This window comes from Impatiens glandulifera, chromosome 6 (genome assembly GCF_907164915.1).
Source record: "Impatiens glandulifera chromosome 6, dImpGla2.1, whole genome shotgun sequence".
Classification (NCBI taxonomy): domain Eukaryota; kingdom Viridiplantae; phylum Streptophyta; class Magnoliopsida; order Ericales; family Balsaminaceae; genus Impatiens; species Impatiens glandulifera.
In genome coordinates this window covers 7,721,079-7,735,253 of record NC_061867.1, presented here as the reverse complement: position 1 = coordinate 7,735,253, position 14,175 = coordinate 7,721,079, and the positions used below count along the sequence as shown (strand labels likewise).

Here is a 14,175-nt window from a genome sequence, read left to right as displayed (position 1 = left end):
AGCTCGAAAATTTAAACGAGGCGAGCTTGAATTTCTCGATATTCGGCTCGTAAGCTCACGAACATGTTCGTTTATAGGCTCGTTTATAAGCTCGCGAACAAGTTCGTTTATAGGCTGACGAACACGTTCGATTATAATATTGTTTAAATATAATTTGTAAATTATTAAAAAAAAATAGTAATATATAAATATATATTATATGATTATATTTATATTAATATAATAATAACCAGCTATAATTAAACTTAGGGTTAATAAATAAATATTTTTAAAATTCTTTTTTTTTGTTCTGCAAGAGAACTATGTAGAAGGATCTCGATAGTCAGTCTCTAGTCTTTATCATATTGGATGATAACAAAATAGTTTTGATAATATTTGTGTGTTATGGCCTTTTTAGAAGTATTCTAAAACTAAAGCAAAATGCTTTATGTAATTATGTTATTGGCTAGTGTTATAGTTTTGAAGGTTGACTTCCACTAATTTGTTACTCTTATCATTTGAAAAGTATATTTATAATTATAATTTTAATGTTGCATTCATTTCATTGTTCAATTTATAAACGAGTTTTAAACGAGCTGAGAACGAGCGGCTCGTGAGCTCAAATAAATCCATACGAGCCGAGCTCGAGCTCGATTGTAAAAGCTCGAAACGAGCTCGAACCGAGCTCGAGCCCGAATATATACTAGACGAACCTAGCTCGAGCATGATATTGTTCGGCTTGCTCGGCTCATTTACATCCCTAAATAAAATAAAATAAATTAAATTAAAATAAATAGTATTTTAGTATTTTAATAAATTAATTAATTATTTTAATGAATAAGAGATGACTGAAAGATGCTGGATTTTTTTTAATTATTTGAATAACCCAAAACGAACAAGGTCTATATGACTAACCTAATAAGAAATTTATTCGAACATAATAGGATCGTTAAATTAAATATCAATTTCAATTAATCGTTATTAAAAAATATCCAAATTCAGCAATTTTGAATACTACACCATTGTATCATATGTTGTTAAAGAGTGAATAGACACGTTTCGATATATGATTAATAAGATAATCGAAATATATGAATAGAGACCGACCCTAAAATTTAAAAATATTATTAGGACTAAAGAAATTCACAAGGACAATCTAATTATAGACGGGAAAGGATATCAAAACAAACAAAAACATAAAATTAACTCAGAATTTGAATTATAAAAAAAACAAGACATTGATTCATTGTTAAAAATGTAATCTTAGAGGAAAAAATATATAACTTGAAAGTTTATTTGAGAGATTGAGACAATATTTTAGACACAGCAATATGGTCTTGAAGCTTCTTAGACATATTTAAAATACTTATATATTTTTTTGGATGACATGAAATACAATTAAACTAAATAAATAACATAATTTTGGTAAATAGGATAAAACTTTAAGAAAATTAAAGTATAAAAATTAGAGCAATATAACATAATTGATTTATAAGTACTATTTCAACTTTGTACAAGTGTTTCCTTAATAATTTGTGCATAAAATCTTGAAGAAAATGAATCTTTGGGTGTAAAATTATAAGTAATAAAGATATATAAAAAGACATTTAAGATTAGTTTAAGAGCTAATAATGATAATGAAATATTACTATTTATGAAGGTATGAGAAAAAAAAATGTTTAGTTATTTTTGTGGAATATAACTATTTATGTGTAAAAAAAAATTTCATTTTCTCACAAGTAAAAAAAATAATATATATATATATATATAAATAAAATAAAATTTAATATCTTTTAAAGATAAGATTTTTTTTAAATGAAACATTTGTTCTTTTATATAAAATATTTTCCACTTTAACTATCTTAATGTATTATAAAATAAATTAACTTTTCTAAATTGATGAAATATAATTTAAATAAAAAATAGTTTAAGCTCAACAATAAAATATTATAAATTAACTAGCTCAAAATTCCACTAAACACACCAAAGACAAAAAGGTAATAAATAATAAAAACATTAACGAGAAACAAAATGCTCACATAAATTATGGTTAATAAGTGTAGAGGTCCTAAAAAAAGATTAATTTGTGGTTTATGTTCAACTCTATCTTTATCCTAAGGAACATTTTTTTGAGTAAACGTATGTATCTGTCAAACATGATCACGGGTTATTTTTTGGTTCATTTCTAATTAAATAATTTATTAGAAGATAATTGAGATATAAATTTATCCTTTCAAACATAAAATAAAATATTGTTAGATTTTTTTTCTAAATTTAAGTTTATACGATTTTCATGTTCATGACTCTTTATTCAATTTAAATTATATTTAATAAAAAATTTGAAAGAAAAAAATTATTTGAGAGAAATGATAGATTAAGTAATTAATCACTAATAAAATATTTAAAGATAAAATTATAGATTTTAATTTTGTACCTATGATTTGTTAATAATAACACTTTACACTATTTTAAGGGTAAATAATTTTATAAGATGTTTTTTTATTATTAGTTTGAAAAACCTTATTACAAGTATTTACATAAATATATAAATATGTAATGTAATAACTTTGAGTGGAATCCTAACAAATTAGAGTAACGGTGAGTGTCGACTTAAGACATAAAAAATCACGAATTCGATTTTATCTGAAAGCGTTTTAGATAGAGGTGAGTCATGTTGCGGGGTGTGAATTTAGTTTTACTTAAATAAAAAAATAAGTTAATGAAAAAATTAATAAGAAAATTATTTAGTGTGACTGAAAAATAATTCATTAGAGGGTGAATTCGTAATTTAATACAGAAATATCTGAAAAGTGTATTTGTCTAAACAAGATCCAACGGTGTAAAAAGTGGGATAGAGACGGTTCAACAACAGATTAAATCTTAAGTGGGGACCACCAGCAGTTATCGTGGACCGTCCGTTCAAAGGGCAACCTCCAAGGGCTCCACGTCTCTTACTGGTTTTTATTATTACAATTAAATAATAAATCCAAATATTGTTTAATTTAAAATTATATTGTTAAACAAGAAATTTAATTATTTTCATTTTTCGAATAAATACATTTAAAATTTTCAATTTAAGGTATTTTTAACCATATAAGGGATTAACTATTTAAAGAAAATAATTAAATCCTTCTTCTCGTAGCATTTCACTAGCCATATTTGACTTGTAAAGTCTTTTTCACTTGATTATAATCTCAAACTTGATTTATTACTAAACCACAAATAACAATTGTTTCTTATGCAGAATTATTATCATTTAAAAAAAATGATTTTGAAAAAAAAATATATATACTAATTGATTGAAGTGAAAAGACATAATAATCTGAATTATATACTAACAGTTAATATTTTTTTACTAAATAAAAAAGAATATATTATAATTTAAATCATAATTCAAACATATCATTTATAATAAAATAATATCCCTTCATGTGCATGGATGACATCTGGCTAAGGTACATAAAAAGAATATCCATCTTTCCAAACTAAGGGTCAATTTGAATTTATGTAAATAATAAAAATGAATTAAATATTATTTTATTCATCTTTTTTATTATATTATTTAATTTATTAATAAAAATATTAAAATATTTTTTATTTTAAATTAGTATTTCATTATTATATATTAATAAATTTAGACCTTGTTTGAATTTGTATTTTTTGTTTAAACTTGAAGAGAAAAAAATTATAATAATTTTGTAAAGGTAGATATTTTTTAGTTAAATTTTTTAAATATATAATAATAAAATTAAAAATAATAATTTAAAGTGGATTTTATTTTAAAACTAGTTTGATGATTATTTGAGAATAAAACTTGATTTTTTTATAAAAAATTATGTTTTGTGTTAAATTAAAAAAAATTAAAAAATTTAAAAGAGTTATTTACTTATTTACACTTATAATAGTACAATAAAATTACAAAATATTTAAATGATGGGGTATTTAAAATGCAATGTGGTGAGGACGAAGTAAAATTTAATTAAGTTTGAATTATTTAGATTATTTTGTATTTTTTTAATTTTTTTAATTTTTTTTTCCTTGTTCTTTGTAAATGAATGCACATAGACTAAAACTCATAAGTCATAACATTTGTGGACTATTGTCCACATTCAAATTAATTCAACCACCAAAAATACAATCAACACTACCCTACAAAAATTATAGTTTTTGAAACAATAAAAAAGATTATTATCAATCTTAAATTAATTATCATACATTTCGAGTCCCAATTTGGTAATCCAAATTTTTAAAATTAATCAACCCCATAAAACCAGCATATTAAGCAGAAAATCAAAATGAACAAAAAAAAAATACAAAGAAGATGAAAACCTACCCACCACTCATTCATAAAATAAAATTCCAAACTAATGTAAAAAGTAACAAATGGTACATTTTCAAATGATAAATTAAAGCAGTAAATTAGCACCCCCCCAAACAATTGACTAATTATGACCAAAACACACTGCTTCTGCAACTTTCTTCAATGCACAAGAAGCTTTCAAGATATCTTCTTCAGAGTGACCAGCTGAAACTAATAATTTGATGCCCACGGGTAATCTGCATTTGTCGAGTGTAGATCTCTTGATAGTAAGTACAAAGATAGAGTCTTCCTTCAGCACCTAAAGACAACAGGTGAGATCGGTAAATCTGTTAGCAACAACACAGAAGAACTCAAAGGAGAAAACAAAACAAAACAAAACAAAACAAATGATCCCCTACTCGATCTGCAATTTCCTCGAGAATTTTCAAGTCATCCTTTGACGAGCCTTTAGATTTCGTCAATCGGAGGAAAACAATTGGTGACATTGCGTCACTTGTAATCTCAAGACCTTTTATTCCTGATAATCCTGCAATTTCCAAAATTTGTAACATAAAACCACTGTTTTTGTTTAATGTTCTAATAATATTTCTTGGTTTTTCAAACCAATAACCAAAACAAGATGCAAGTATGAGTGAAAATAAATATATACATATATTTTGGAAAAGTAAAAAATTGTATTTAATAGCAGTTAAAACCGCAACAATTCATGAAATGGGGGAGAAGAAAAAAGAACTTGACCCGAGGCTAATAAAACTTCCAAGGATGGAGAATTATGATTCAAATGAAAGCATCAAAACCAAAAAATACCCAATGTGCTAAAAAGATAGATTTTGTTATGAGAAATTGTCAATGTGATAAAAAAAATGTATCAAAAAATCTACATTTGGTTGAAAATTGTGATAACTAAAAATTTCTGGACCACAATCCAAAATTTTGGCCCATTCTTCCAAACATTCCTAAGTCCAAAAGAAAATGTGATTTGTCCAAGTTCCCTTTGTCATTACTCTGCAAGCCTCTTATAGAAAGGGTAAAATGGTAAAACTGCAAATATATAAAAATGATAAAGAAGTTTGACAAAAACAAAATATACCAAAATAAAGTTTCATCTAATTCAATCGCACCAAATGCAAATTAAAGAAAAAATAAATTTTGATTTTTACTTTTTTCGATTTTCCAATGTGATTCTGATTGTGACGTTAATTGTAACAACTAGTTTCCAAATAGGCTATAAGCTCTCTGATTGCAGTTTGTAACTCTGTATACGAGTTCTCTAGATCTCACAAACCAACCATAACTAAAAAGAACCACTGCTGTTTAACAAGATATAATTTAGGGGAGAATTAATTCTCTATGACTAACTAAAAATGCATATGATAAAAATAATAAATAAGTAAAATAGCAAGAAAAAACAATATAGTCTACTTAATGTTAACCATCAATTTTATCTTTTTACTATCCGATGGATATCCAATCCTGTATACAGTATACACCAAGCCCAACGAAAACAATAATAAGATAAAGCTTTTTAACTAACAACATATGTTCTTTTTTTGCTGAAACAACCCACTTGTCCAAATCTCTTACAATCCTACATACACGTTTGCAAAAATAATGTTTACATATAGGTCACTCACATCACAAGAGATAAAGTGTAATGGTTTGATTCTAGAATAGAGTGTTTAAATGAGAAGATGGAATATCCTGTAATAATAGATAAAGGATTTGTAGAAGAAAGAAAAATGAGATGCCTAGAGAAATGGGGGTGAGAAGCAATGATATTCTTAAATAATTCAGCATCTATATTTATATGGAAACTAACAGACTACACATAAACTAAGTTGAGGGCTTGAAGCCTTGAACTAAAAGAGGTTGAGGTATTGAACTAAGAGGCTGAGAGATTAGGTACAATTCCCACTAAGTTGAGGGAGGGCAACATAACTATCCAAACACTTGCCTCAAAAGCATGAAATTCCATATTTTATATGGGAATCCCAATCTAATTGGATGTTATGACCTGACAAGTAATGCCTTTATTCAACTTCAACTAGTTGTTGGCAGTGATGATAGAATCATGTGAGATGCTTGTGTTTTAAGGGTAAAAAGTGCCTTAAATGAAGCATAAAAGGGCCCTTGTACACATAGTATCAGCACTTTTAGAAAAGAAACAAAAGTATGTAACCAAACTAGCTCATTACCTTTTGGTAAAAAGAGATCATGCTAAAAAGAAAAAAAAACAAACCTTGCCAAAGTAAAGAAACGTTGTTCTTCAGATTTCTAACACGGTCGGGATTTTCCTCCAAGATGTCAATAGCAGTAATGGCAGCAGTTGCAAGGTATGGTGGCAAAGAAGCAGAAAAGACATACCCAGAGCTACTCAGCCGCTGCGATAAATGTATAATTGCATGAAAAAACAACATACGGAACAGAGAACAAAGGCCTTCAGAAATAGTGAAAAAACTTGACTCTACTTAAACCTCCTTACTTGATGTTCAATGACTCTGTTACTTCCAGTGCAGAAACCTCCTTCTGTGGCCAAGGCATGTCCCATGGAAGCACTTATAATGTCTATCTTGTCAACCTATGAGGTGAACCAAGTTAGAGAAAATGGAGTCAAATTCTAGAAATTGTGTAAGCGACTATATTCAAACAAAAAAAGCACACTCTACAAACACGGAAATCACATATTAAAAACATAGAAATTGACCATAAGAACAACAATGATTTATGAAAATCTAAAAGTGCTTATGATAAAACTGAAAATTAAGTGTTGAAATACTAATTTTAAGTGCTGAATGGGTTAAGTATGAAACAAAATAAACCTGAGTGAAAATATTTAAATTTTAAAAAGTACTTGAGAATTGAGAAGTATATTGATTTTATACACGTGAAACTAATGTCGGAAATATACTGTTACGAGAGGATTTTAGGGTTAGGTTTTCTAACCCTTAATAAGTCGACGGATTGTTAACGAAGTCGGCAAGTTCGGTAATTTCGGTTATTTCGTTGTTAATAAGCTGTATTCACACATCAAGTTTTTTAGTCTGGAATAAGCTGTTACACAGCATATGAAAGGTCTTGTAGCAGTTGAGTAACTGCATTAATTATAACAAAAGGCCAGCTGGTAAAGGCAGTTAGAGAATCCTGTTAAGGGTGAATGAGTCTGCCTTAAATACTTGCTGAACTGGAATAGAAACCACGACTGATGAATTGACTCTTCAGGTAACCCTGATTAACTCTCCCTATTCTCATTCTGCATCTCATCTTCTAATTCAATCTCTTCTTCCTATCAATTGCAGATCTGCAATTATTCTCATTCTCTACTCCTCTAATCTCTCATCTTATCGGCAGTTACTAAGGTATTGTCAACCCTAGATTACATATTGTATACGTATAGTTCTCATAATAACATATACTTAAAGACTCTTTTACCCTATTAAGTTGATTAATTTTCATGGGTAAAGTTGTCTTTTACATGCTTTTAGTAGATTACCGACTTAAGTCTTCATAGCTTACCGAATTAGGCTAGATTTTACTGCTTAATTGTTCTAGCTTAACTGAGCTAAATCTAAACAATTAAGGTATTTTAAGTAATAATTATAAAATAAGTACTTAATCATTAGATTGGGGTGATAATTGTGTTATCAAACAGCGCCTAAGGCTAAACATTTAATAGTTCATTTTTTTATTATCAAGAACTCTTGAAACGAATGATATACAAAAGTATGATAGAATCTTCCATACAATTTTGATTCTAGTAAAATATGGCTCATTTTTATTGTTATTGTTATACAACGTCCACTTGGGAGTTTGAATGTTTTGATAAAAGATATTAAATTGCAGGTATAAGAGAAAAATACTTCAGAACATACCGGAACACCATAATGCTCTGTAAGACCTCTTCCAGAAGTCCCCAGCACACCAATTGAGTTGCTTTCATCCAATAAGACTCGGAATTTATATTTCTCCTTCAAACGGATAATTTCATCTAATGGCGTAATCTCACCAGAATTCTGTAAATAACTTATAAGAATGTTAGATGGAAGAAAAAAAGGAAAAGGAAAACAACAGACGACCAAGCTAAAACCGAACCATCTATGTTGTTATTTGACGGTCTCAATGCCATCTTTCATTGAGAAAATACTAAAATGTTCTCAAATAAGGTCAAAATATCTCGGAACACAAGAAAAGAAATGTGATGAGACTGTCCGCCACCAGCGATGTCACCTGGTGGTAGAGTTTTTAATACTCTAACCTAGTGCATTGGTCCAACTCCTTTGCCTTTACAACAAGAGTGAGGCCATTTGCGTCCATATAAATTCTAATAAAAGTATTTCTAAAATTCCATTAAACCTCCTTCATTATGTCAAGCGAGCATGAAAGATCATCCTTAATGGAACAAATCTAGAACACACCCACCATCATGGTTGTTTGATAATACTAAAAATTATGTGTAGAATATATTTAACGAAGTGTAAGATATTCAAATCTAACTTAATATAGTTCAGAAAAAGTTAAGTGTTCAAAACAAAATCCAACATTTCAACTCTATATAATGAAGTATGTGGTTTACTCGATTTTTTTTATCAAGTGAGCTTGGAATATGTTTCATGCCAGATGTAAGTTTTTTCCTTGGAATACCACGTCTACCTCTTTCCCAAGAAAAATAAAAAGTAATAGTACTCATTTAAATTCAGGAATACACACAATAGAAGTACCTGATACAACGCTTCAACAACAATATAACGCCTTAGTTTCTTGGCCCTCTTATTTTCTGAAGTAACTTTTTCTAGAATTCTCTGCAGAGATCCCATGTCATTATGCTTGAAATAGATGACTGTACTTCGAGAAAGCTGAAGTCCGTTTTGTATTCCCCAGTGGACACCTTCATCACTGTGAAAAGCATCAGAAGCACCAAAAGGAAAAGTTACCACCAGCTTCAAACAAAAGATGGGAAAATTTACCCAAGGTTTATTCTTACTTTAAAGAAACCAAAAGAAAAAGAAAACATATAAGCTTGGAGTTATGTATCTATTCCAAATGTCTACAGTTTGAAACAAAGAGATGGAAAGAGGAAACTGCAAAGTTATTAAAGATGAACAAACAGTATAAAGGAGAATGAAGTCACCATTGAAGCATAGGTAAGATGGAGTAAGATTCAAGGACCATGAATAAGAAGTAAATTTATGAATATGATTTCTAACTAATTAGTTTCCAAATGCTTTTCTTTTTGGGAAATTAGTTTCCAAATGTTTGTGTATGTGGAAACGTATACAGAGACAAACAATAAGTTTCCAAATGGGGCCAAAATATATACCCAATTCTAAATCATGTTAAGAAAATTTTGAATCCATCTTTAGACATTTTCCCCTCCTAGTCTGATAGAAAAAAACAGCCCTTTTAACACATATTACCAGTCCAATTGGCTTAAAAGAAAAATACAAGAAACTAACTGCGCATGCCAAACAGCTCTGGAAACTAATAGAAAGAAAACACTCACGCAACGATTATGTCTCCCTTCTTAGAAAAAGCTGGAATCGTACTGAACATGGTTGAGAGCCCATAAGAATATAATATGGAATCAGGAGTTCCCAGAAAATTCGCTATTCTAGCTTCACAATCAAGATGGACATCTACAGAAACCAATTATCAGTTAAACCATTTTTTCAAGAACAGAATCCCTCTATTCAGTTTATTTTAATAAAGAAATACCAATTGTTCCATAAAATCCACGAGGTCCACAAGAACCAACGCCATATTTCTCAAGTGAAGCTGTACAGGAATCCTGCACCATACAATTGCAAAAGCTTCATATACAAGAAAAATAACTGTAATAAGGGAATCTGGCAAGTATGAATAGTGTAATGCTCACTCACAAGTAACTTTTTTTCTCCCATTAATCCGAGATAATTTGCTGAAGCAAAATTAATAACATCCTTGCCCTTGATTATTGTATGAGGCCCTGCAGCACTGCACAAAATTCACCCTCGTGAACAAGATAGATCGTGAAGGTACAGATCACCCAGTCTTGATGTAGGACAACACCTACTTAGCATTAAAATTTGTGTTTGTTAGGGGTGCACTATTAGGATAGTATAAGTTATCCTAACATTGTTTTTAATGCGGTGTTTGGTATGCCTTGTACCTAGATACAAGGTTATACCCATAATACAACTATACCTCATATATGATATAAGATTGTGCCTAGTCGTACCTACAAGGCATTTCTTATACTTCCCCGTTTTTTATTTTATAATTCTACCTGTTAATATAATAATAATATTAATTGTATTGATTATTATTATTACTACTATATTGATTATAATCATCATAGGATTAAATAAAATCTCGGTTTCTACCTTTCGAGTACTGGAGGGTCATATTCGTCCTCTTCAATTATTGGAGGTATAAGTGATTCTGGAACCCATTCATCACATAGCTCATCAATTTCCTAGAAGATTAAAGACCAAATTGTAGAGACGATATTAAAACATTGAATTATCACTGACTATCAAAATAAAAGGTGAAATAATGAGAGATTTAGGTTAAATGAAGAGCCATGTTGCAAAGAAAAAAGATAATTGAAATGGGTACAAGTAGAAGACCAATAATATAAGAAAATGACATAACTAACACCTTATGCATAGCTCAAACTATCAATTCTTGGTCAAATGTATAGTAGAATAATTTTTTTATAAACTTATCTAGCATTTATAAAAGAAAAATCATCTTTACACTTCAATAGATATCCCATTACACTTCATAAATTCACTAAATTTTAATAAAAAGTTTACCCTTTTTCTGAAAAAAAGATATCTCATCACACATGTTCCAGGCATTTTAAAGGAACTTTTCTGTATGAGTTCATAAATAAGGCCTTCAGGTATATAGATCTTTCTTAGATTTTATTATTCAATTGAGATTATGTGAAGCAAATAAAACCCGTTTTGCCTGATAAACAAATAAAACCTCTTTTGCTACTCAAGAATATGCTTTTTTGCAAAACCAATTGGAGTATAAATAGCATTCTTCTTCCACTACCTTGGATAAAGTCCTTGAGGGATTGAATCCAAGGGAACCATGGTCATTTTATTGGCTCTAATAATTCTCAAGTTTCATTTTATATGAACACCAATAGAAAATACAAACAAGTATTCACAATTGCACATTATATTCTGTGAATCCTTATGTTCAAAAGAGAAAGAAGAGTATGCAACAACCATAAAAAAACATGGCATCAATAAGTACATTTCATCAAGGATGTAGTAAGAAGATGATATATAGGATTCGAAAAGAAACTACAACATTTTTAAGGCATAAAACTTCTAAGTATCCTGCTAAACACTAGAAACAAGTTCATAAAGGGCTTCACAATCACAATACCTTATTAGTTAACGGCCGCTTTGGGGGCTTATAACTTTTCTGGGTGAGAAGAAATAGAATAACAAAAAAAAGAACACCCTCCACCAATAGATGTCCTACAATCAAAGATACAAATCATTGTATTCCATTAGAAATCCATCACTTAAGAAGGCATACTAATTTGCAAGTTCTAATCGTCTTTGACATACCACCAATTTTCACTCCAAAAACATCAGCACGTGCAAACGGAACATCAAAAGCCAATGTCAACCAATCCCTTGTGACATTAATAACATTCAACAATGTTGATTCCATAACGTGTACTTGTTGTAAGCTTTTGTAACTGAATTGCTTCACAATGATATTCCTAAAAGAAAAACTGTCATAACGATACTTATCAGACAGCTTACAAAAGATGCAACATCATGTGGTGAGAATGACAGCCATAAGAAACATATAGCCATGCCATAGATGAGAAATTAGGAGTAAACCCAAGTTATTATTCTCTGAATCCAAAGAGTAATCAAGATGCAGTGCAATTTGGTATTAAGAAACTATCTTCCCAATATAGAAACAATTCTAAGCAACTAAAATGCTAATCATTATCCAACCCAACATTGATAAATCCAAGTTCCAAAGTAGAAAACCCAGATTAATAAAGTATAAGCTTTGAAACCCAATCAGTCCAGAATCCAGATTAATAAAGTATATGCAAATTCAGCAGCAAGATCATGAAAACAAAGAAACAAACAAACAACCAGGTGCAGATAGATGTAAGAACATGCTGATCTATGAAAACAAACAAGATAAAGAAAACCCAGTTGAGCATATATAACTTAAATGACTAAAATCTGAACTAATCAATCTTACATGTAACTTATGAATCATGTGAAGATAAGTTATGGGTGTTAGTTAACAGAGAAAAAGAGTTGAAATTGGTCCAATCCAAGGAAAGCGATCTTCGGGAGCGCAGAGTTGAGAAGCATAAACCAATAGACAGACATAAATAGAGTGGTGGGTCGATAAGAGAAAGAGAAAAGACAACGAACGAAGACCAATGTTTTTGATGAGAAAAGATGAAACGAGATCTCATACTTAATTGATATATTATACTGCCAGTGCCAGCCAAACCCAGGTCTTGCTTCCTGTAAATTTCCTACTGATTCCCGTACGAAATTCGGCTTTGGAAGATAGGGGGGGAGATTGGGATCGGATCCTCTCCTCCAATGCCGGCCGGCAATCTCCTCCTTCACTTTTCAGATTTTCGACACGTCTCACTTTTCATTCTCAGCCGTTGATTCTTTTTTAACGGGAATATTATCACTCCGTTACTTTACCCCTATTATAATGATGTTAAATTACACTTTTCTCCTTGATGTTATTTTTATTTTACCTGTTATTTTGTCCACCGTAAATTCATAATCACAATTATTTATAAAAAATAAATTATTTCATATTATTAAAAAATAAACATTTACAATGAAAAAAAGATAAGTACACCCAAATAGAGCAAAGAAGAGCGTCTAGATTTTAACGAAAGCAATGTCACGAATTTAACGTCACGTGAGCATGAGAGAAATTAAAAAAAAATTATCTTTAAATTCACTTCCCGCTAGATGTCGTCAAATCGTCTCTCTCAACTCTCTTCAGCGAAAATCGTCTACAAACTCAAAACCCTAAATTTATTCGATGCGTGAACTCAAAGATTACCCATTCTTTATTTTATTTGAATGATAAGTTTTTCAGCTATAATTATAATGAAGACTTATTTTTTAGATAATGAATTTCTTAAAATTTTATGTTCAGAAATACAATAGAGACAATGGTGTAGAAGATGAAATATTGAATAAATCGTTCGGAACCCGAAATGTACCATTTTTATTATTTATATATGTAGTTTGTTTAATAGATTACTGCGTTGTTGTATTACTATTTTGTTAAGGCTTATACTTTGTTGTATTTTTTGATATTGCTTTATTTTGGTCGTTTATTTTTAACATTGTTTTGATGTAGTTAGGTTTCATTTTTTTTTAATATGAATGCAAAAGTTATAAATAATAGTTAATTATTAACTCATTATACCAAATAATAAATATTTGCCGTTCTGAAGGTCATATTGAGCGTGAAGAGTCATGTTCAGCGTTGAACAAAGACAGGTAGTATTGACTGTAATATTCAGCACTGAACTGAGTCACTCAACAAGGTCATGTTTAACACTTTTTTATGTTAAAAAAAACTTAATTTTTCAGCGCTTTATAGAGAAATGTTAAACCTTTCCAACCAATTTGGAATGACTTTTTCGTAGACAAAAATTCAATGTTTGAATGGTCTTTTCCACTTTTAATAGAAAAAAAGTGTTGAACATGATTCAGTTTAATTAAACATGATATTCATAATTGAAAATTTATGTTTTTTTAACATAAACAAAGTACTGTAGCTATGAACTTGAGAGAGCGAACTAGGGATTTGGGAAAACAGAATTTACAAAATGAAAAGTGATAGCATCAACCGCTATC

At 29.5% G+C, this 14,175-nt stretch overlaps 1 protein-coding gene across 3 annotated transcripts; it reads right to left on the bottom strand.

Annotated features, from left to right (window-relative positions):
• Positions 1 to 4,164: 4,164 nt before the first annotated feature.
• Positions 4,165 to 12,901, bottom strand: LOC124941906 (long chain base biosynthesis protein 1). 3 transcript variants are annotated; one of them, XM_047482284.1, is made up of 13 exons: positions 12,755 to 12,901; positions 11,869 to 12,038; positions 11,681 to 11,775; positions 10,657 to 10,748; positions 10,174 to 10,267; positions 10,010 to 10,082; positions 9,798 to 9,930; positions 9,016 to 9,190; positions 8,170 to 8,310; positions 6,783 to 6,878; positions 6,540 to 6,681; positions 4,699 to 4,826; positions 4,165 to 4,598 (listed from the first exon to the last, which is right to left on the bottom strand). In XM_047482284.1, exons 2-13 carry the CDS (start codon positions 11,972 to 11,974, stop codon positions 4,422 to 4,424), a joined length of 1,452 nt encoding a protein of 483 aa, XP_047338240.1. In that variant the 5' UTR covers positions 11,975 to 12,038; positions 12,755 to 12,901; the 3' UTR covers positions 4,165 to 4,421. The 3 variants fall into 3 exon arrangements, with proteins under 3 accessions (XP_047338240.1, XP_047338239.1, XP_047338238.1); XM_047482283.1 differs by lacking the exon at positions 12,755 to 12,901 and adding an exon at positions 12,530 to 12,725; XM_047482282.1 differs by lacking the exon at positions 12,755 to 12,901 and adding an exon at positions 12,530 to 12,725 and having other exon boundaries at positions 11,869 to 12,026.
• Between the last annotated feature and the right edge of the window lie 1,274 nt (positions 12,902 to 14,175).

What these genes read in the sequence shown, in the direction of transcription:
- LOC124941906 (XM_047482282.1), bottom strand. An exon ending in TTTTGGAGTGAAAATTGGTG is followed by an intron (nt 11,776 to 11,868) that starts GTATGTCAAAGA and finishes CTTTGATTGTAG; the next exon opens with GACATCTATTGGTGGAGGGT. An exon ending in CAGAGCATTATGGTGTTCCG is followed by an intron (nt 6,879 to 8,169) that starts GTATGTTCTGAA and finishes TTCACCTCATAG; the next exon opens with GTTGACAAGATAGACATTAT.